Source organism: Dendrobium catenatum, unplaced genomic scaffold (genome assembly GCF_001605985.2).
Source record: "Dendrobium catenatum unplaced genomic scaffold, ASM160598v2 fragScaff_scaffold_1016, whole genome shotgun sequence".
Classification (NCBI taxonomy): domain Eukaryota; kingdom Viridiplantae; phylum Streptophyta; class Magnoliopsida; order Asparagales; family Orchidaceae; genus Dendrobium; species Dendrobium catenatum.
The window spans coordinates 89,936-113,856 of record NW_021319478.1 but is presented as its reverse complement, the minus strand read 5'-3'; the positions used below and the strand labels follow the sequence as shown (position 1 = coordinate 113,856).

The window sequence follows — 23,921 nt, the reverse complement described above, 5'->3', positions numbered from 1 at the left end:
GCGGTGGTAAGTGTAACTCGGAGGATAGTCATATTTATTTTTGGCAGTTTGTAAGATTTTACTGATCGCGGCCGCAGGCGCACATTCTTGTTCTTCCTACCCACTAGCCTTCGCAGAGCAAAGTCGAGGATAAGGATATAATCATATATAGCTACTCTCTGCCCTCCGTTTTCATCGCCCTTGCACGGAAGCATCAGCAATAATAGAGAGATACGGACGCCAAAGTAAAAGTGCCCTTCCGGCTTCCACTTCCCTTGAAGGTGAGCTCTCACCTCCTCCTCTTCTACTTTAAAGTAACTCTTTTGCTCGGCCTTCATTTTCTGTAATAAAGTTCTTCTTTGCCTTCTCTAAAAGTTCACTTTTTCAAAGTTCTTTTGGCTCTTTTGTCCCTCTTTGCTTACAGTTTTAGGGTGGGTGGGCAAATGTGTGCAAAAAGTTTCTCTTTTTTTTATATATGATGGAAATCATGGGATTACCTGTATTTCCCTATGATCACTTGAGTTATATAGGAAAAACGAGCATAGGGTGCGGCAAAGCAAAATTTTCCCTATTTTAGGTTTCGTTTACCAGTATTTGAGGATGGCAGGATGCTTGGAGGGTATGTACCATGCTATTGGTTTTCTTGTCTTAAATAGTTTGTAGGTCATTCTGTTTCATAATGTAGTTTTCAGAGGCTTTATGCAGATTTAAGGTAAAAAGCATTAAAAATCATTTTTGCTGTGTTGATCATCTTTTTAGTTTTCGGTTTGGTAAAGGCTATATAGAGATCTTGTTGATATTCATTTCTATCAATTTTTCTAGAAATTAAGTCGAACAATATGAGACAATTTCACTATCCATTTTCTTCAATTATGTTTTTTTTTTTAAAGTTTTATTCTTGTTTGGAATTGGTTAAGATGATTAGTTTTAACTCGCTTAATTCTGATGCTATTTTTAATTCGTAAGTACCAATATTGACAACAACGCCTGCTTATTCTAGGATCTATTCAAGCATTCTTTTTATTGATTTATTTATAATGAAAGTTTCTTGAAGAGATGGTCTCTCAATCTGTAGGCTTTTCTCTTTTCATCTTTGATTTCCGCTCCTATTGAAGATTTGTAAATAGGTTGGAAAATGTTAGTACATTTATTTGGATGATTGTTTTAGCCTTGCCCTGTACTAGATAGTACTGCAAGCTTAGTGTGAAATAAGTTGATATACGTATGAACTGATTTAACTACTAAATACTTATTATTTTGGTTTTTCCCTATTGTGGTGTATAAAATTTGACAATGTGATGCATGATTGCCATATTGGTAGTAACAATGTAATTGTAGACTTTGAAACCTTATTCTGTAGGCTTTTAGTTTGATTTAGCATTCTTGAATACAAAGATTTAACTGGGGATTGCAATGTGGACCATATGCTTTGCAGTTGAATATCAGGTGCAAATCAAATTAAAACTCATGATAATGATAGGTTGCAGTTGTATTTAATTAGATGTGCAATCCATTGATATATTGAATGTATATGCAGGGAACCATAATAATATATATATATATATATATATACCTTCTGCATGTTTCTTGCAGCTAGGCATGCTTTTTGAAGTTGAGCTGGCGTATAATTGTAGCACCTTGCTCTGTTATGGTTTCAATAGGTTTCTTGCATTTTTTTTTTCACCATCGGTTTCCATATGGAAAGAGCAGTGTGCTTGTAGATTGTTTGAAACAAATCATCATCATCATCTTTATTAACCTTAGCTTCATTATTTGGGTTTGGCTTTAGCAAGCCTCATTTTCTTTTGTTCTTGTTTAGTGTTTTTAGGAGGTTAAACATATTATTCAGTAATCATTTTGAACAACTTCTATCTATATAACCTCATGTCTATCCCTTTTATTTCATAATCCTTTGACACTAATTTAATTAACTCTTCTAATGGGCGCATTGTTTATCCTTTGTTGTACATGTACAAATCATCTACATCTGTTTTTAGTCATATTATCTTTAATAATTATTTTTACTTTTCCATCATGCATAATTTTTGATAACATTACCATATATTTAATACATATTTTATTTTATTAAAGCACACCAAATTAACTCCCATAGTAGTTGATCATGTCTTCTCAAGACCAATAAAGATTGTATGAATATCTTTTGTATATTCTCTATATTTCTTCATTAATTTTCTTCACTTATCACTTCAATTGTGGATCTTTCTGCCATGAAAGCAAATTGGTCATCTAAAATTGATACAATTTTTATAAGACTATGCTCTATTATGTGCTCCTATATTTTCATTATACGACTCATTTGCTTTGGGGGAACATTCTAGCACTAGCAAAATTATAATTTTGATTTATTTCATTATCTTTGACACGAGTTTTAAACTTGGCTATCAACCTATTATCCACCCTCAAAGCCTCTTATATGGGCTAGGGATTGACAATGATGGTATTATAAAACTTGCCCCAAAAAAGAAGAAATTCATAAATAATATGTTGATGATGATGGTAATAGTAATAATATTCATAATAATAATAATATTCATAATAATAAATTTTTAAATAAATTGTAATGGTGACCACAAAAAAGGTAATAGCCAATGAATAAAGGGATGCCAACAATAACAATTGATTATATAGAGGGATCTACCAATCTTCAGAAGTAAAGTCTAAGACAACTTAAGTGCCACAAACAATCTTTAGCCTAACCACATCAAGAAAAGTAATGCCTGTAGCTGGATAACTTGACAATAATTGAAACAAAATGTCAGACTAAGGATGAGGGTGATGAGCTACCATGAGGCACAAAAGCTTAAACAATTGTGTGTAATTAATTGCTTGTACAATGAAGGTTAGGCATGAAGAATTTCTTAAGATGATTCAAAAGTTTTTTTTTTTCAATTACTTCTCTTCTTATGGTATATGATACAGTGAGAATGCCCTTCCCTACCTTCCTCACCTCTTTATTTCATTCTAGCCAAATGTTCTATGGTATTAGGGTTGTCATCTAGAATTAACGTGACACCTTAGTACCATGATATCAAATTTATTCAAAAATGATTTCACAAAATGCGGTGGAACTTTGATGCAAGCAAGGCATGCATATTTGGGCATTTACTTGTGGGCTGAAATTAGCTAAATGGGCTTGGCCCATGTTCCTTTGGATGTTTGGTGTTTGGAGCCTTGTGGCTGATTGGAGAAGTCTTTTTGAGCCTTTGCCTGTTTGGTTCCTGCTCCCTGCTTTCCCGGTTCCCCTTGATGGTTGTTCGGTTCCTGCACTTTATTGTCCCGATTCCCCTTGTTGGCTGTTCGGTTCCTGCTTTTGGCTGTCTCGGTTCCCTTGTTGTGGCTGTTCGGGTGGGGGTCCAAACGTGCCTTAAATGCTGCCTTTTGGTTGGTTGTATGGGCGGTTGAACATGGCTGTTGGACTCCCTTTTCTATTCTATTTATAGAGGAGTTTTGGGCTGTTCTAAAAGGAGGTTATGTGATTACTTTTGGAGTAGAAACCTGAGGGTTTTTTCTAGTTGCGAGCTAGCTTCTTTCCCCTTCCCCTCAATGAATTCTTCTTGAACTTCTAACTTATTTCTTCTCTCCACAAGTTACCATTCCATTGTATCTTTCTTCTCTAAAATATATAAAAGTTGTAAGGTGTCGTTGTGTCTTATTTTTATTTGAGTTTGTGTGTGTTTTAAGTATTTAGAAAGAAAGCGTATATTTGCAAAATTTAGTTTGCATCAAACTTATATAAGCTTCTAGGTATTTTCAAGAGGTTTATGAATATTGGTGTTATCCCATGAAATTAACTACAATTTATCTTCCCAAATGATGATCAGAAGATAGGAAAAAAAAAAGATTTACCATGAAATTTATCTTTAAACTCTGATTAGGTTTCTTGCTATTCAAATTTTCTTTTTTATAGCTTTTCAAGAGGATGTACCATGGAGTATGTTTTTTGCTGATGATATTCTTCTTGTAGATAAGACTAGAGAGGGAGATGTAGATATATTTGAACTATGTAGGTCAACCTTAGAGTTTAAAGGTTTTCGTTTGAGAAGTTCTAAAATCAAATACATTGAGTATAATTTTAGTAGTAATAGATCTAGTGGATGGACTGTGACTTTGGACGATCATGTCATTAATAATAGTACACATTTTAAATATCTTGGGTCAATTGTTCAAAGTGATGGTGAAATAGATGGGGATATTATTAGTAGAATTCAAGTTGGATGGTTAAAGTGGAGGAATTCATTGGGCCTGTTGTGTGATATAAAATTACCTCTCAAACTTAAGGGAAAATTCTATAAAATAGTGGTGAGACCTGCATGCTTTATGGCGCATAATGTTGGCCATTAAATGACAAGCATAAAATTAAGTTAAGTGTTGCAGAGATGAGGATGCTCGGGTGAATGAGTGACGTTACTCTTAGAGAGTATGACATAAGTATGTATGTGAAAACGTTGGAGTAACTCCATTGGTAGATAAGTTTATAGAGAGTTTCCTAAGATGGTTTGGTCACATAAAACTTCGGCCTATGTTAAGAAAGGTAGAGTTAGATCTGAAAATACTTGGTTAGAAAATATTATAAATAACATTTCTTTGTTAGATTTAAATGAAAAATTGACTCTTAACATAACACAATGTAGAAAAATGATTCATGTAGCCAACCCTATGTAGTAGGATAAAGACTTGATGATGTTGTTGTTGTAGCTTTTGCTCTATGTTTGGTTTTTGTTTTCCACCTTTGAAAACCAAATTCCAGAAAATAACTGTGAGATGATTCAATGTTCACAACTAAACTAAATGAGAACAAATACAGACATTGCTTCTTTCTTTAGATAACTTTAGTTGACGGCTAAAAGAGGAGCGGGAGGGTTGGCTGCCTTTATTTCTTGTTCTGGCCGATCCTGGGAACAAAATACAGAGGATAGTGGATAGAACGGTATGCAATCTTAGGTGTTTTTTCTCTTCAGCTTTATATCATTTAACATCTCATTTATCTAATATGGAATTCTCATCTTCCTTTATGTTATTGTCTTATGACTGATATCTCCAGTTCAAATGTTCAATTTCTTAATAAATCATTCTAAATGCCCTTGAATGTGGAAACTTTTTGTTTTTCAATTCGTTGCTTCATTCCTTTAAATTTTCTGACTTTGTGCCAAAACTTTCTGGGTTGTGCAGTCCAAAAAGGAATGTCCAGCTTCTAACATTTAAGTATTAGTTGCAAACACCAATCAGTAAATTGAGGATGTCTCCACTGATCCATTGTTCAATAGGAAATATCAATCTCTTTCCTGGAGCCACCTTCGTACAAACAAAGAGAATACAGCTTACCAAATATAATGCTTCACATAATCATGCAGAGCGGGTATTGTATAGCAGAGGATATTATTTTCCTCGATCATTACATCTGCCTCAGATATACAGAATTAGCTTCACACCTAGACATGGATTAAGAAGTCAAACAATATCAGCTGTTGGGACTGATGTAACAGTAGAAGATCCAAATCCTGCTGTTTCAGGAGAAGGCAATAATGTTGCAGATGGAGCTTCACCAAGTTCTGTTGAGACAAGCAAAACTGCCCCATCAAATCCTGCCATGACTCCCACTGCTAGAGTCAAACGTCCAAGATCTGTCAGAAAGAGTGAAATGCCCGCTGTGAAGGATGAAGAATTGATTCCAGGTGCTTCCTTTATCGGGAAAGTAAGGTCAATTCAACCCTTTGGTGCCTTTGTAGACTTTGGAGCATTCACAGATGGACTTGTTCATGTTTCGAGAATAAGCGATGAATATGTCAAAGATGTTGCAGCTGCTGTTTCCATTGGACAAGAGGTGAAAGTAAAGGTGGTGGAAGCCAATAAGGAAACTGGTAGAATATCTCTCACCATGCGAGATGGTGATAATACTGGTAAGACACAGCAGAGAAAGGAAACTCCTGCCAATGGAAGCAATGATAAGCCTAGATCTGTCAGGAAAAATGCTGTAAGGTCTAATCAGAAACGTGATGAGGGGCAAAAGAGTAGCAAACTTGTGAAGGGCCAAATTTTAGATGGCACAGTGAAAAATACAATCAGATCAGGTGCTTTTGTATCTCTACCAGATGGAGAGGAAGGTTTTCTACCAGTGTCTGAGGAATCTGAAGGGTTTGGAAACGTAATGGGTAACTCTTCTCTGCAAGTTGGTCAGGAAGTCAAGGTGCGGGTGTTGCGTATTTCAAGAGGACAGGCTACTCTAACAATGAAAAAGGAAGAAGATGTTGAATCTATAAATAGGCAGCTTAATCAAGGTGTAGTGCACGTGGCAACCAACCCTTTTGAGTTAGCTTTCCGTCAAAACGAGGACATTGCTGCATTTTTGGATGAGAGAGAAAGAACCCAGAAAAAAACTTCACTCTTGATTGAAGAAAAGGTCAATGAATCCACAAAAGTCAGCGAAGAAGGCTTGGTTGGTGTTTCTTCTAGTTCAGGTCTGGGGCTTAAGGTTGAAAAATCAACATCTGAAGTGCTTAATGACGAAGATTCTACTTCAGAGTCTATTCCAGATGAACAAATTAGTAGTGATATGGAACCTGCAAGTGAATCACCTCAGGATGCTATTTATATTCCGGAAACCTCAACCGGAGATGAGGATAATTCTGGAACCCCAACAGAATCATCCAGTCTAGTTTCTGACGGGCCCTCTGAAACAGACGTATTGGAAGATCCTATTGCCTCAGGTATTACTAAAGATGAAAGCATCGGTAGTACAACAAATTTGATTTCTGAAATTTCTTTTATTGCTGATGCTCCATCAAGTGATGAAGAAAGCCATACTGATGTTTCCGAAAAACTGGCCTCAGAAGATAAACTTGAAATGCCATCTACCGAAGTAAATGGGAATGGAGGATACTCAAATGCTGAAAATTCTGTGGCTGATAGCCTCCCTATAATTAATGAGGTTGAAGAAAGCAATATCTCTACCATTTCAGTTTCAGAAGGTGGGGAGAATTCTCAAAATTCTGATGCCATAAAAAATGGAATTAAAGAATTTATAACTTCTGGAAGTTCCATAATTGATGAATTGAAGAAAAACGAAGTCCATGACGTTCCTTTCTTACAAGATAAGGAAAGTTCTAACAACTTAACCATGGAAGAAAGTAAAAAAAAAGAAGCTTTAACTCTTGAAAGCTCCATTACTGATGAGTTCCCCGGAACGGATGATGATAAAGAAACTGATGCCACTGCTATAACTTTCTCAGAAGATATTGAAAGTGTTGGTAACCCAATTGCTAAAGAAAATGATGTGGAGCCTGCCAAATCTGAAGAATCTTCTAAAAAAGCTAGAGGTGAACTCTTGGTTTTAGAAGTTGCTAATGATGAAATTGCTAGCGGACATTCAGATGCCATCGTAATAAATGGTAAAATGGAAACAGAAGAGCCTCCTTTAATTGAGAATGAAATAGCCTCTTCTAACTTCAATATCAAAAAGATGGAGGCTTCGACTTTGGGAACATCTAAGATTTCAATCGGGCAATCTGGAAATCCTGAACAAGGATCTGTCAAAGGTCTGTAGCTAACTTTATTCTTGTCTATACCTGTGAGAAAATTTCTTCTTTGTTTGTGCTTTCAGTTTGACAAATAACTGAAATTTAATATTTCATGATATTTGAGAATCCAAAAGCTAACTTGCAGCACAAGGTCACCGAATGGGCATCTGAAATTTAATTGGCGTGCCGACCAAGCCTGTTAGTTTTTTAGAGATTAAATTCAATCGTTAATTTCTGGATAATTTGGAGTTAAAATTCCTAAGTTTTCTCTAAGCAAATCTTTATAAGTCTGAGAATGAATTCTTGGATATTCTCTTTATTTTGTTGCCAAAATTAATCTATCAAAATAATATAAAATTTTATTCCACTGATTTGCTAGTCCATCACCCCTAAATCCTTATAAAAACAATATCATAGTAACACATGTCTGCGATCCTTCACGGATTCTCGATCCAAGTACATATGAAAGCAAGGATTTATCCATGGATTTATCGTCATGGTTGTCATCGCTGAAGTGGCTGAAAACTAGTTAGGTGAAAGCTTCGTCATTGGTGTTGGCTCTGTCGAGGAGGCGTTGGCTGGTGGATAACAAAACAACTCTTGAAATCTTTCTTGGGAATTACCAGCCTTTGGTGAGTTTTGTTGACATTCAACCCCTAGTGATGAGGACATCGTCAGCATTTTTCGACGCCGGAGATCGAGCCTTTGGTGAGTTTTGTTGACATTCAACCCCTAGAGGCTGTAATTGATGAAGGTCGATGAGACTCAATGATGAGCTTGATGGTCAAAAACTTTCTCTATGGTTGATGCCAGGAATGTTGGTTGACGACCTTCTCTTTTCTTTTGCAGTTGCTTCATTGTTTTTTGCTTCTGGGGGGACTTTTCAACTGATTAAAGTTATGCATTCTTTTATTTATTAGAAATTGGAATGATAGCCATAAAGTTAAGAGTTAAAAAATTTTGATGTCTCAAAGAGCTTTGGGTTTTGCAAGACCAAGATGCATGAAATTCTTGTCCAACAAGATTTATTGGAAGCACTCATGGGGCCCTTGAAGATGCTTATACTGACGAGTGAAGAAGACTAGGTAAGGATGGATGAATAGGATCGTTTGGCAAATGAGATGTTGATATATGCCTTGGAGAAAACAATGACCGAAAATTTGAGGTTTAAGCAGAAATTTAGGGAGAGCCTTTAATGTTGCTTGATTTGGATTTAAATAATGGGAAATGTATATTTAAATCCAATTGAATTTTAAATTCAAATAGGAGTTAATTTAGGGGGCTTTCCAAAAATAGGTTTCATAATTTAGGAAAGTATTCAAATTCAAAGTAAATTTGAATTTGAATTAAAGAAGTTTCCTTTTCTAGGAAGACCCACTTGGAAAGGTTTGAACATAAGCCAAGAGGGGAAACCACAAGGGGGGCCGGCGGCTTGGATGGGCTTGCCGCCGGATTTTGGGTGAAAGGGGATGGGGTCGGGTGAGGTGGGGAGCTAGGGAGACTAGCCAAAGGTCAAGGGGAAGGGGTGGGCATGTGGATGAAGCCGGCGGGTTGTGTGGGGGATTAAGTGGCCGACAGTCTAGGGACTTGGAGAGACCTTAGGCCGGCGGCTAGATGATGAAGGGAAAGGAAAACTCGATAAAGAAGAAGAATCATGAACCCGACCGTCTCCAAGGTTGGTGGGTGATCCAAATTTTTTCTCCTATGGATCTCTCTCCAAGCACTCTCACAAAGAACTCAAGCAATGATAAAAATTTTTATCATTCAATCATTAAGCATCAAAAGAGAAACATAAGGGCTATAAATAGCCTGGTACAAAGGACTCAAAAAAAGTAAAAGACAACAATGCCCTCAGGACTTACATATAACCTCCCTTTAATAAAGGGTAAAAGTGGAAAATAACACAAAAAATACAAATATAAAATAAGAAAAGACAAATACTTAATATGACTCAAAAATACATCGACTCAATCGTGGCCGTAGATCGACGGCCACGTCTTTGATACACTTTCCACGCTCTGATGTCCCCATCAGATTGTGTATTGTAGATCAAGGGGTAATCATATAAGCAAGGGTACTCTTCTAATCACGGTAGGAGTTAGTTTTGTAGCAAATCAAGGAGGTTACCTGCTTTTAATTTAAAAATAAAGGACAAATAAGGAGGAATTTCTTAGCATTTAGCAAATCAAGAATATGCAGCTTTTGAATAAACTTCCTACACAACTCATGGTTGTAATATATGTTGAATCTTCACATGTTCTTTGTGGGAATCCTTTCGAACTGAGCTGCATCTCCGTTCTTACAAGAAATTGAATAATGTGGCATATGGATAGTGTTCAATTTCTTGTTGAGGGCCTTGTTACACTAGAGACTGTGTTCAGTTGAAATGTCCTCACGCCAATATTGCTTTTTTTTCTTATTTGTTTTATTGATGAATGAAATGCAGCAACAATCTCCCCATCTGTTGTGAAGCAATTGCGGGAAGAAACTGGAGCTGGTATGATGGATTGCAAGAAAGCTCTTGCAGAAACAGATGGTGACTTTGTTGAAGCTCTGAACTTTCTCAGGAAAAAAGGATTAGCTAGTGCGGATAAGAAGGCCAGCAGAGCTACTGCAGAAGGAAGAATAGGATCTTATATCCATGATAACCGAATTGGAGTCCTCATAGAAGTCAATTGTGAAACAGATTTTGTCTCTCGAGGGGAGATCTTTCAGCAGCTAGTTGATGACCTGGCAATGCAAGTTGCCGCTTGTCCTCAAGTTCGTTACTTGGTCCCTGAAGATGTTCCGGATGAAATTGTGAACAAGGAAAGGGAAATAGAAATGCAGAAAGAAGACCTGCTGACGAAGCCAGAGCAGATAAGATCCAAAATTGTGGATGGTCGTATCAAAAAGAGGCTTGCAGAATTTGCATTGCTGGAGCAGCCTTATATTAAGAATGATAAAATAGTTGTCAAGGATTGGGTGAAGCAGACAATTGCCACGGTTGGAGAAAATATCAAAGTGAAAAGGTTTTTTCGATATAATCTTGGTGAAGGCTTGGAAAAGAAGAGTCAGGATTTTGCTGCTGAAGTTGCTGCCCAAACAACAGCAAAACCTTCACCATCATTACCAAAAGATCAGTCTGCTGAAGCAAAGGAAACTGTTGAAAAGTAAGTTGATAGTTCATATTGATATTATTTTTAATCACCAACTTCATAAATGCACTTAAATTTTTGCATTGAACCACTAGAATCATAATAAGCAATTAATTTGGCATTTTTATCAAATCTGCATCCACATGTATCCAATCATCTAGGATAGAATTTTAGATTTCAGAACTTGATTGTGTAGTTTACAATCAATCTGAGATGATTAGATGCCTGTTGACATTTATGTTGCTTAAATCTAATATCTCAGACCACCTGCTGCTGCCATCTCGGCAGCACTGGTCAAGCAACTCCGCGAGGAAACTGGTGCTGGCATGATGGACTGTAAGAAAGCTCTTTTAGAAAGCGACGGCAACCTTGAGAAGGCTCAGGAGTACCTTCGCAAAAAAGGTCTCTCCTCCGCCGACAAGAAATCTTCCAGAGTGGCTGCCGAGGGTCGAATCTCCTCCTATATCCACGACTCTCGCATTGGTTGCTTGATTGAAGTTAACAGCGAGACTGACTTTGTCGGCCGCAATGAGAAATTCATTGAGCTGGTCGATGACCTGGCGATGCAGGTGGTTGCATGTCCACAGGTAGAGTTTGTTTCAGTAGAGGATGTACCTGAGAGCATTGTGAACAAGGAGAAAGAAATAGAGATGCAAAGAGAAGATTTGCTGTCTAAACCTGAGAACATAAGGGAGAGGATTGTTGAAGGAAGGATATCAAAGAGGTTAGGAGAGCTTGCTCTCCTGGAACAACCATTTATCAAGGTTGACAGTTTGCTGGTGAAGGATTTAGTGAAGCAGACGGTAGCTGCTCTTGGTGAAAATATCAAAGTTAGGAGGTTCATTCGATATACTCTTGGAGAGACTCAGGACTGAGAAAGAGGGAAAGACGTGCCACATTTTTATTTTTAGTTTTTGTGAAGGAAAAGCAGTTTTTGTAACTAGTCGATCTGTAATGGAGAATGGTGTATTTTTTAGATTCAGGTAATTTGTTGATGAGGTTGTAAGTTTTCACTTGTTCTTAATCAGCCCAACGATTTTTTTGGTGAATGGAATAGGGACATCTGTTGTTCGTGTGGTTGTATTATATTAAAGATTCGACATGTAATAACAATTTTTTTGAAGTGCTACAAAAGTATTTTTTTTTTTTTCAAAACATTTCTGTAAGCAACCTTTTTCTGCCATGAAAGTAATCTGGCAAAAAGGGGAAAATTTAAAGTGAAAAATGAACCCACAAATATCCATAGATTCCAATGAAAAGTCTTCAATTCATACAATCCACAAATGTATGTATGAGTATAGGATTGATGTAGCAACTTCTCAATTTGAGGAATTCAAGCATCTTATATGATCCCCGAGAGGTGAAGTAACGGGTTGACTAAAAAATTGCTTTAAAAAATTGTAAAAAAGCTGTCTCAAATGAATCCTTAAAAGTTCTCAGAGATTCCAAATAGAATAGATAAATGACATGGAGCTCTCCACTAACCAAATGAAATTGCATTAATATCTAGCAAAAAGAGCTCGAATATAAATTTTATCTGGGTGAGTTTAAAAATTATTGAATTTACTTTAAAATTTGTGTGATTGTTATGGGAAAAATATAACATATGTATATGAGTGATAGGGTTGTAAATTATTTGGTTAAAATCAAATATTGAGTAAGAACAAATTTTTGGAAAATATTAATTCCTATATTGTTTTAACTTCTCAAGATGTTTCGATTATCATATTTTATTTGATTTTCATTTTAAAAAATCAATAAAACTAGAATCGGAATATCCACATTCCACTCTCCTTATTTATTATTTAATTTTACTCATAATATATAAATAATTAAAAATGTATAGTTCAATTCTCCAAGAGGTGAACAACAACAAAAAATCCATAAAGCCTCCATTGGAAGATTCGCAGATCGCAAGCCAGTAAGCCGACAATAAGATTTGATAGATTATTCTGTGTGGGCCTGACACCGTTTGTAGGCCAATCAAAACGTGCCATATCACTTTTTTATTCGGTACTGGTGCTGGGTACCGTTGGATATCGGGTAAGTGGTGTGTTATGGTTGGTCTCCGGACGACGTCACATCTGCACAAAATAGTTTCTCCCAAGACTAAGGGAATAAATAGAGAACTCACATGGCACATATAAATTCCTAATGACTAATGTAAATCTGGGCTTAATATTCATCTTACAGCTGAAAACTACCAATTGTGGAAGTCTCAAATCCTCAAATTATTCACTGCAAACGGATTTGAGGGTATCTTGATGGCTCAACTCCAAAACCACCTAAACTTCTTTCCTCTGCTATCGAAATTACTTCTAACCCTGACTACTATATACATGGTTGCTTATCGATCAAAACCTTACAGTTGTTTTATATTCAACAATTTCTCCTACATTCTTTTCTTATGCCTTGAACCTTGATTCCTGCTATCAAATTTGGCAGACTATTGAGCGTCGTCTACAGTTGAGAATCATTCTTGAATTCTTCAGCTAAAGAACGAATTGCATCATATATCTATGAAAGATAAAACTATGATGCAATATCTATCCAATATTAAGAGCAAGGTTGATGCTATTGGATCCTTCAACTCGCCATTACCACCCGACGATATTATTCTATATACTCTAAATGGTTTGTCTAGCTCTTATCTGACATTTAAAACTCCATTAGAACCAATCTAAATCCTTTTAGTTTGAACGATTTCTATGCTCTTTTTTGTAGCGAAGAGCTCAATTTAGCAGTTGAATCGGTCGTGAACTTTCAGTTTCATCAGAACCTATACAGGCATTTGTTGTTCAACATGGTAGAGCTCGCGACCATTCTTTTTGCGATCGTTTTTCTTCATGTCCTCCTCGCGGACGAAATAGTTTTAATTGCGGTTATGCTTTTGCTGTTTCATCCACGGAATGCCAAATTTATGGCAAGCTAGGACACTCTGAGTTTAAGTGCTGGTATCATGGATTTTTCATATCAGCCACCGCTTCAGCCTTCTTAGCAGATCTCGCTTCGTCTTCTTCCAACTGATTGCTTAACACGGGCGCTACCTCATATCTCACTACCGATTCAAATCAAATCTACAATGCACAACCCTACAAAGGATCTCAACAAGTCATGATTGGCAATGGAGAGTTCTTACCAATTACTCATACTGGTAATGGTTTATTACCAACTCCCAACTGCAAGCTTCAACTCTCTTCTCTTCTTCTTGTTCCTAACTTAACCCAAAATCTGATTTCTGTCAATCGTCTCACCGTTGATAACGCTTGATCTATGATTTTTTATTCACGTGGCTACCATATATAGGATCTGATGATCTACCAAACTCTCCGCTATGGTCCATCTCGTCAAAGACTCTACCCAATCCATACTGATCTAGCTCGCCGTCCATTCCTCTCTGCCTTTTAAGCAACAAACTCTGACACTCAGCTATAACATTGTCATCTTGGTCATCCATCTCATCTTGTTCTTCTCCAATTACTGAAACACACTGGCTCTGTCTATGTCTACTAGTTATCATTGTAACATTTGTGCTGTTTCTAAGAGTCACAAGCTACCTTTTTCTTCTTCTTCTTCTTCTAGATAGACTCATGTTTTAGAAATGATACATAGTGATGTATGGGGTCCTTCCCCCATTTTATCTTTACATGGTTTTAAATGCTATGTATTATTTGTTGATGATTTCTCTCATTTTTCTTAGGTTTATTCTTTAAAAGCTAAATATGATGTTTCTCATATTTTTTATCAATTTAAACTATTGGTTGAAAAAGAATTCAATAAAAATACTAAATGCTTGCGGTCAGATGGTGGTGGTGAATAATGTTCCAAATCTTTTCAATCCTTCATTTCTCAATGCGGTATTGTTTATCAGATTAGTTGCTCGTATACTCCAGAACAAAATGGTGTTGTGATAGGAAATACTTAAGTTCGCAAGTAACCCTAAGGGAATACTTGAGTTCGCAAACAAACCTATTACTAATTGGAGGAAAACAACGAGAAATAGGCAAAATTTGGGCGAAATCAGCCCTCAACGATAGATTGCACTAAGAAAAACAGAGCCAAACAAGCATGAAAGCAAGATACAATTGATCCTCAAATCGAGAGGAGGATCGTTCTCTCCCAAACTCTAGACAAGATGCCTAGAGCCCAAAACGCCAAAGAAAAACTAAGAGAAGAACAAACAAAGCATGAAAAACTAACCCTAGACCAATCTCCCTCTCATAATACCATTAGTTTCCTAATACCACCCTAATTCAAATATCTCTCATTTAAAATTTCCCTCTCTCCCTTAGCCGCCCACTCCTCTTTCCCCAATTTCTCTTTTGCGGGCCCCACCTCTGGCGGAATGAAAGGGGGTATAACCCCTTGTTTCGCCTCCTGTAGTATTGAGCCGGCCTTTGGGCCGGCTCCTAGACCGGTTCAAGATGAGCTGGTCTATCATGTTGTTGAGTGCAAACATCATCACATACTTGAAAAAATCGGTACCCTACTTCTAGAAGCAAAGCTGCCTCATCATTTTTGGGTACATGCTGTTCTAATAGCAGTCTATTTGATAAATAGACTTTCACCTCTATCTAAATAATTCTCCTCTCCGTTTAAACTACTTTATCACAAAGATCCTGATTATTCCTTTCTCAAAGCATTTGGATGTCTTTGCTATCCGTTCCTTCCTCCTATTTCTCTAAGAAAGTTTCATTCTAAATATTTTCCATTTGTTTTCATTGGGTATGCATCTAACACAAAAGGATACCAATTCTTTCACATTGATTCAGAAAAAATCTTCACCTCTCGTCATGTCAAATTTCTTGAAGATATTTTTCCTTTTTCACAAAATTCCTCCCTACCTCCTTCCACTTCCCAACGATCAACTTCTTCCTTCTACACTCCAACATCACTTTTGGTTCCAATATTTACACAACAATTGTCTTCACCTATAGCTTCACTACCCGTCCAGACGTCTCCCTTACCTCCTCCACAAGATAATGCCAACATTCCTACCACACCTACTTCTCCTTCAACTACTTCACAAACTTTTGTTTCATCTTCCATTTCATCAATTATATCAGCTACACCTCAACCCCAATCAATTCAGCCAATGGTTACTAGTCTTCGGACTGGGACACTTAAACCCAAGCATATTATCAGTATGAACTTATCCATTGTTCCTTCAGATCTGACATGCTATACATAAGCAATCAAACACTTCATGTGGTGTCAAGCAATGTCCAGCGAGTTTGCTGCCCTTCAACAACAAGACACTTGGAAATTGGTTCCACCTTGCCCAGCCCAAAATGTTTTGGGCTGCAAATGGATTTGTAAACTAAACTAAACTCCGATGGTCTATTGCAAGACATAAGGCACGCTTAGTCGCACAAGGTTGCAATCAACAATATAGTTTGGATTACCTTCAAACCTTTAGTCAAGTGGCTAAACTTCCAATTATACGCATTCTAGTTGTCGTTGCTAGTACATTTAAATAGAAAGTTCTTCAACTTGATGTATTGAATGCTTTTCTTCATGACAATCTTTCTGATACAGTCTACATGTCTCAACCCATGAATTCAAAGATTCCTTACATTCCAACTATGCTTGCTTGTTACAAAAGTCTATTTATGGTTTAAAACAATCACTAAGACAATGGTTTGAGACGGGTTTCCACATATCTTGTTCACTATGGGTTCGTTCATAGTACAACAGACCCATTTTTACTGATTTATAACAAGAATTTGGTAGCACTCTACATTCTAGTTTATGTAGATAACATTCTACTCACAGACAAAGATGAACCTACAATTCAGCATCTTCTCTCGGCTCTTTATCACATATTTCATATGAAAAATCTTGGCAGCATTTCTTATTTTCATGGGATTCAAGTGTTACATACTCAAACTGGTTTTCATCTCTCACAATCCAAATATGCAACTGATTTACTTCAAAAGGATGGTATAGCTGATTGTAAACCAATATCTACTCCCATTGCTTTCAAATCAGCATCTATTGCATCTCAACTCCTCTTACCTGCTCAAGCTGATTAATTCGAGCATATTGTTAGAATATTGTTGGTTCTCTTCAATATTTATTACTCACACGTCCGGACATTGATTACACAATTAACATATTATGTCAATATATGCATCAACCTACGGAAGATGATTTCAAGCTTCTTAAGATACTTCTTCGTTATATCAAAGGTGCACTTTCCTTTGGTTTACCAATTACTGCAGTTGATCTTCGTTTATATGCATACTTAGATTCCGATTGGGCTGGTGATCCCATAGATAAAAAATCTACAAGTGGCTATTGTGCTTTCATAGGAAGCACCCTTATTTCTTGCCAAGTCAAGAAACAAAAAACAGTTGCAAGTTCCTCCACCGAAGCTGAATATTGAGCTCTTGCAATGGATGCTGTTGATATTATTTGGCTTAGAAGGCTATTGAAAGAATTCCAAATCGATTCTTCACCTCCCAAGACCTTGTTTTGTGACAATGTTTCTTCAATTGCTCTTGCCAACAATCCAATTTTTCATGTCAGAACCAAACATATTGAAATAGATTTTCATTTAGTTCGCGAATGCATCAAGAACAATTTATTGCAAGTGTCTCATGTTCATACTACAGATCAGTTGGCTCATTTATTTATCGAAGTATTGTCTCTTCAACGTTTCCAAGATCTCCACAGCAAGCTCACCATTTTGGAACAAAATACTAGCTCGAGGGGAGGTGATAAGCAAGCCAACATATCAACTTCGACTTATGCTCCCACTACACCTGTACAGCTGAACATTTTCTATGCTTTTACATCATGACCATCCATCTCTAACTAACTCAATCAATACCGTATAAGTCTCTTTCTTTACTTTATTATATACCAATGTAAAAGCTACAGTAGCGGGATGATGGAATGAGATATACAATCTTCTGCTTCAACTCTTCTCCTCTCTGCTTTCCTGCTTGCGTTGTCTTCCTTGTTTCAGGTGTGCAACATTGAAGATGAAGTGAGAGATGCAGTTCTTCAGTGATTTGGGCTATTTCATCAGAAGTATAATGTGTTAAATATCTGTACACGTTTTACACGAAAATTCTTTCTTCACCATGAATTGGATGAACTACATATGTTTATTCATGTTGTAGGAAGCTTTATTTATTAAATTTAGAGTTGTTATGAATTTGAACATACGTGATCAATAGAAGTTTCTCCGCGATGTCGATGAAAATTTTGTTTATCCAGAATCACATGAGTACAAAGTCGAAGAAGAAGTTGAAATATTTGGAAGCATGGATGAGTTTGTAGACTTGCTTGATAGTAAAGGTGTGGACGAAATGGCTGAAGGTAGAGATAATATTGCAATGCATGTATGCAGTTTTGATAGGTACTACATTTAACTACAAATTTAGTTAAATTTGAATCATAAGTAATTGTTAGTAATTATAAAGAAACATAATACTAAATGAATAATATGTTGATTATAATATATTCTTGTTATATTTCAGCTTTTATGATGAAAATCGAGGATTATCGAGTAATAACCTTGATTTGGGACTAAAAATCTGTAAGGTCCACACAGCAAAGTCCCAAATCAAGGTAAACCTTTTTTTTTAATCAAAATTTCACGTAGTAGAAAAAGATTTGATGATATTGTTATTGATCTCTCGAATACTTCGATCTCTTTACAAAGTATTTAATTTTTTTTTCTTATTTGCTAGTAAAGACAAACATCATATCCTACTTGTTTTATTTATTTTTTATTTCCAAATTCATTCATATGTATTAAAATTCGACTGAATAGATGGAACTAAACAACTGTTAGATAATTTGATTTATTTTATTTTAATTCAAAATTAATTGGTTCGGATACAAATCGTTCAAATCAATCAAATGCGTACCCCTGATTAATAATTTGAACCGTTGATTAATGTACCCCCTAATAAGTAATTTGTATTAAACTAATTTCAATCATTTTTAACCTCATCCCGTCGACTCCGGTCCGGTCCGGTCCGGTCGGAAGAAGAAGTGTCACATCGTTCTATAAAATGACTAGCAACCCCGTCTTTAGACTTCGAATCAAATCCCTAACCCTAAGGAGCCTCCTTTTTGAGTTGAAGAGGTTTTCCCATCTAGGGTTCTTTCAGGTTGCCGTGTGAATCACAGGCGTTTGGGATCACACTCTTCGTCCACCAGGAATTATTCATCTAAGTCATTTTTTGCTTCGTTTTCTGAATAATTTTCTCGTCATTCCACTTTTTGTTCTTTTTAGCATCCTGTCATTGATCCAGAAATCTGAGTTACTGAACGTAGCTAAAGTACAAATCTTCGGAGCTTCGAGTTTTTTTTTTCACCGTTTTGTGATTTTTTTTTTCTGCACTGTTAGAATTCAGATGTTTCAAATTATACTTAGCATTGCTCTTACGAATTCCCTACAAATTAAGGCCTTATATGAAGAAGCTTGAATGGAAGGATGTTTGGTTCCTAATTATTGATTTGGTTTCTGATATTTACCTGCTTAAAGACGTTGCTCCTGCTAGTTTAATTTACAGTTTCGTAGAAGTAGTTAGCTAGGTTCTAGGTTTTTTATTTTTTCTGTTTCTTTCGGAATAAAGTTCTTCAGTAAAAATGCAGGTGATGAGAAACTAGACAGGGACATCAGCACTCATAGCTACAGTTATTGAGCATGATGACTCGTTCTATTGGGAATCTCTCTGATGCATGATTCTACTTCAGGCACCACATTTTTGTGGCCAAGTTTTATATTGCTGTTCTGCTGCTTATATTTGTTGGCGAATCTTTATAAACAATGTTCTAATGTTCCTATGTGAGTGGTTTTATCCCAACTAGCTGGGTAGGCATTATGAGCCTGTAGTCTCTATTCATCCCGGTTGAATAATCCATGAGGTCAAAACTTTTTTGCTCAAATGTTTTTGTGCACAAACTTCTATGCAAGTTACAGTAGTTCTTTAGCTCTCTTTTTCATAGTCCTTCCATTTTAATTTTATCCATCATCCTTAGTAGTGCGTCTTCTACATAATGTTTTAAATGCACAAGCCAATTTAGTCAATGCTTGCTAGTTTGATACATCAGATGTGCACATCTGCCTTTAATTTAACAATTCATTAATCTATTGTTCATATTTTTGTTGCACATCTACATGAACATTCTTATATTTATCAAGCTTAAGTGTTTATTAATATTGTTTTATTGCCTAACCATCATATCCTTACAACATATGTGGAGTAATTCTTCTATGATAATATTTACCTTATAGTTTTCATGTTATTATCCTATCATGTACTTTATTTGAGACTTTTTATAGTTATAACTTTATCTCAATTTTTCTCTTTATTTTGATGGTAATATACTTAAACCTATTACATTTAAGTAGCACTTATTCATTTTATATTTAATTATTTGGTTGTCATCATTCCCACTATAATATGCTCACCTTTTGTACTACCAATTCAAAGTTAGTCATCTTTTAAACAATTTATTCATTATTTTAACCTTCACATATTCCAACATATGCCTCATTGAGTTAAGTCATGCTATAAATAGAGCGAAGGGATATATCAAGTTACTTCACATTGAAATTCTTTCTTAAGCATCTACATTAATAATGCGAAGGGTTACATGTAATATTTATCCTTATGTAAATCCATTTAGCAAAAATTAATGTATTACTCCATAAGTGGTTATAATATTTTAATCAATGCTTCATCATACATATTCCTAATAATTGCATTTATTCAGCATACTTTTGAAAGTCATTCCTTCTTGATTGTATATATATATCTTGAATGTCAATATAAATCATATGAGCATTTTATTGCTTCTATGTTGTTTTGATTGATTAACTTAGCTAAAAAATTTAATCTATAATGCATCGTAGTGTCATAAAATCTAATTAGTTCTCTTTTATTGGTGCATTTTATATAAGTCTTTTTATTATTAACCTCTTATGACTTCATTGTTTGATAAGTTAGTTTTTTTTTTAATTGTTATACTCTCAAACATTTCATGCGTTCTTGAATACTAATGTTGATAATTTTTTTTTATCATTTGATATTTTAGGGTTTAGGATTTAGGTAGCACTAAAAAATGCAAGGTATTTTGAACTTCCATTTACATATAAGAACCAACCCAATTCTTTATTGTTTTGATTCTCTTAAAAAATAATTAATTAGTAATTTAAGTTTTCAACCTATAGATCAAGGCATTCTTCTTAATTTTGAGAATAATAATTATGATTATAATTTATCTTTTTATTTATTGTTGATTAGGTTTAGATAAAGTATGATGCAATTATTTTTATGCACTTTTTTTTTATTCTTAAAAAAAAAATAACAAATTGGGAATAAAGTGAGAACTATTTGATTATTACTTGATAATTTATTTATATTTTTAAAATTACGGGTATTAATTAAAAGACAATTATGATAATGTATAATTAATTTTAAAAATTTAAATTATTTTTTTGCAGATCATTCACTTGTTCTGTTCGAAAGTAACTAAACTTAGCGTTTTGACTGTTAACGAAAGAAGAAAAAATTGAATTTTTAAAATTAATTATATTTTATCGTAGTTGTCTTTCATTCTATACTCGTAATTTTAGAAATATATATCAATTATTAAATAATAGCCAAATAACTTCCGTTTTACTCTTAATTTGTTGTTTTTTATTTTTTAAGAACAATCAAAATAACAAGTACATAAAATTAATTGCATCATAATTTGTTTAAATCTGGTCAACAATAAGTAAAAAGATAAATTATGATCATAATTATTTTTTTTCAAAATTAAGAAGAATGTCTTGATCTATAGCTTAAAAATTTAAGCTATCAATTAATTATTTTTTAAGAAGAATCAAGCAACAAGGAATTGGGACCGGTTTAGTCCATTTTTTTTACTATGAGATTGAGCTGGAATTTAAATAGATATGTTAGATCATGAAAGGATTTGGTCCATTTTGAACTTCCATTGACTTATAATTTTTGCACACTCCAAGCTTGCTTTGTGAATCATCTTCTTGTCAATGATCTTTATCATCTCAATGGTTGGCATATATCGATAAACTTATAAAAGATACTTTCTAAATCATTAGATGACATCACACAAGATCTATTATCATCAAATTACGAACATGCCATATGTAGATCAACACTACTTATACGTATTAATTGTAGTCTTATTGTTGATTTTGTAGCAAGTGAAGGAATCAACTCCCCATGTTATGAATGCTATAGGCGAGCCTCATTGAGTAGAATGCGTTCAAGTCAAATTATTAGTTTCTTTTGGTTTTGTACTTTAGTGAGTTATATTGGCCAATAAATTATAAATTTTTAGGAGTCGTATAGCTGAGTTATTACTTATTAATCATTATATGAATTTCCAATTTAAAAGATTTAAGAGACTATTGAGTTAGAAAATTCTGATTTGTTAGTGCCTCAAGTTTGTTCAAAAACTAGTGGCTTTGTAGACTAATACACATCAAATGCAAGGCCTCTTGGTTGGAAGTAGAAGCTCCAAACCTATGAGCTAAGGTGGGTTGGATAACACTAGAAAAGTTTAAATTTGGATTGTTTTTGTGATACTTAGTTTAAGTTTTATGATTGGCTGTCTAATTAAAATCAACCCTAAATTTTTTAATCCGGAAAATTTTTGGCTTTCATCGAGGATTTTGAATTAAAATTTTTAACACATTTCTTCATATCTGAAGCCTTAACCCTCTCAAATAGATGCCCTCTTTCGGTATTCCTATTCCATTGATTTTATGACAATTCTTCAAATTTCATGTCTATGCAGCTGAATGTTTTTAGCCTTTTAAAATGTCTGCTCTGCTAGATTCTTTCAAGTTTCTTATGATGTTTTTGATGTATGCTTTTATCTTAGAGTACATTGTTCTTTTTTCTATGGAGATTTGTAGCTGTTATGTTGCTGCCGATGATGTATAATTTGCACGTATTATCAGAGTTTGATGATGATTTTCAATTGTCACTACCACTGAGGCAGCCACTAGCGGTGCTACTTTTTTCTGTGTTCTTTGCCATATAGTTCTCAAATGTATCGTCTCTTTTTTCCTGAATCTTTTTTATTAGTCATAGATGACCTTTATGTTTATGTTTTTGGTGCAAGCTTAAGATATACTAATTGCTCATATTATTTGGATTTGCAAGTGATGACAACATAGACAGGGACATCTGCACTCTCATTGAGTTTGATGACAGTGTCTTGGGAATAATATTTATCTGATGCAATGCCTAAAGAAATTGTTGGATTTTATGCAGTTTTTAAAGTCCATTTTTTGGCAGTTTTGCTTAGTGTGAGTCTCTAATTGCAATTTTGTTATTCTTATTTTAGTTTGGAACTATGAACTGCATTTTGATTTGTTGTTGGGGTTCTAATAAACATGCATTTGTAGTGCGTTCTTGTGATGAATAACAATTAAAGGTAATTTTTTTGGGGCATTTTCTTACAGTTTTGCTTTCCAGGTTGTTGTCATTATTCTTTTGGTAACATTTTTCTTATTTGACTTTTAGAAATTTATTGGATGAAGTTTTTTTAACAAGCTCTATGACAGTTTGGCAGCTAAAAAAAGTTTTGTTTCTGTTTTTTTTTCAGAATTATAGTTTGTAATATTTGTAACAGTTTTTATAAAATTTAATATTTTAGTTCTGTTTAGCAATTATTTTTACAAACAGTACTGTTCAACAAAATTTGTTGCATTGAGCATCTCCACGAGTGCAATTTGTGGTAACTAGACAGTAGAACTAATAACGTTTGTGTTGAAATACAAATATATGGAGTAAAAGTTATTAGGTGGTAAACAAATGGTCAGTCAATATGTTTAGTAGATGATAAAGTTTCACTGTTGATGACATTTTTAGGGACAGTGATGCTTAGAATTATCTTGGAGAATGTTCTTTTGGACTTATTTAGATGCAGCGGGATTCAGAAAAATCCTGTAAATTCATATTCAGCAAAATTTTGTAGGCTGTAAATTCGATTTGTTTACTGTCTTCTTTTCATATGGAATTATGACATCAGAGCTTTACCGATTATATGATAGTTTTTAGATGAAAAACACCTTACAGTTTGATTCCTTGATCTTTTGCTGCTCTAAATGATGCTTTGCAAACCTAATGATTGCTTATAAGAACGGAGATCTGAACAGGTGATCTCTGTTGAAGCTTAGCTTGTCTGCTGAGCTCCAGAGTGATCCAATGTAGATTCAGTATTGACAGAAATGAAGGCTTGCAGCTCTAGCGTCCTTGTTACAAGC

The 23,921-nt window shown here is 34.9% G+C and overlaps 1 protein-coding gene and 3 non-coding genes across 5 annotated transcripts; all 4 read left to right on the top strand.

Moving 5' to 3' along the window:
- The first annotated feature begins 86 nt into the window (after positions 1-86).
- LOC110114295 lies at positions 87-11,782 on the top strand. 2 transcript variants are annotated; one of them, XM_020847130.2, is made up of 4 exons: positions 87-260; positions 5,170-7,532; positions 9,961-10,666; positions 10,914-11,782. In XM_020847130.2, exons 2-4 carry the CDS (start codon positions 5,237-5,239, stop codon positions 11,524-11,526), a joined length of 3,615 nt encoding a protein of 1,204 aa, XP_020702789.1. In that variant the 5' UTR covers positions 87-260; positions 5,170-5,236; the 3' UTR covers positions 11,527-11,782. The 2 variants fall into 2 exon arrangements, with proteins under 2 accessions (XP_020702789.1, XP_028553664.1); XM_028697831.1 differs by lacking the exon at positions 87-260 and adding an exon at positions 490-598.
- Positions 11,783-19,260: 7,478 nt separating this feature from the next.
- Positions 19,261-19,357, top strand: LOC114580407. Its single transcript, XR_003701793.1, has one exon. It is a non-coding gene; the product is annotated as a small nucleolar RNA R44/J54/Z268 family (small nucleolar RNA).
- Positions 19,358-22,577: 3,220 nt separating this feature from the next.
- On the top strand, positions 22,578-22,650 carry LOC114580409. The gene has a single exon (XR_003701795.1). It is a non-coding gene; the product is annotated as a small nucleolar RNA snoR122 (small nucleolar RNA).
- A 157-nt stretch (positions 22,651-22,807) lies between these two features.
- Positions 22,808-22,897, top strand: LOC114580408. The gene has a single exon (XR_003701794.1). It is a non-coding gene; the product is annotated as a small nucleolar RNA R44/J54/Z268 family (small nucleolar RNA).
- Positions 22,898-23,921: the final 1,024 nt, after the last annotated feature.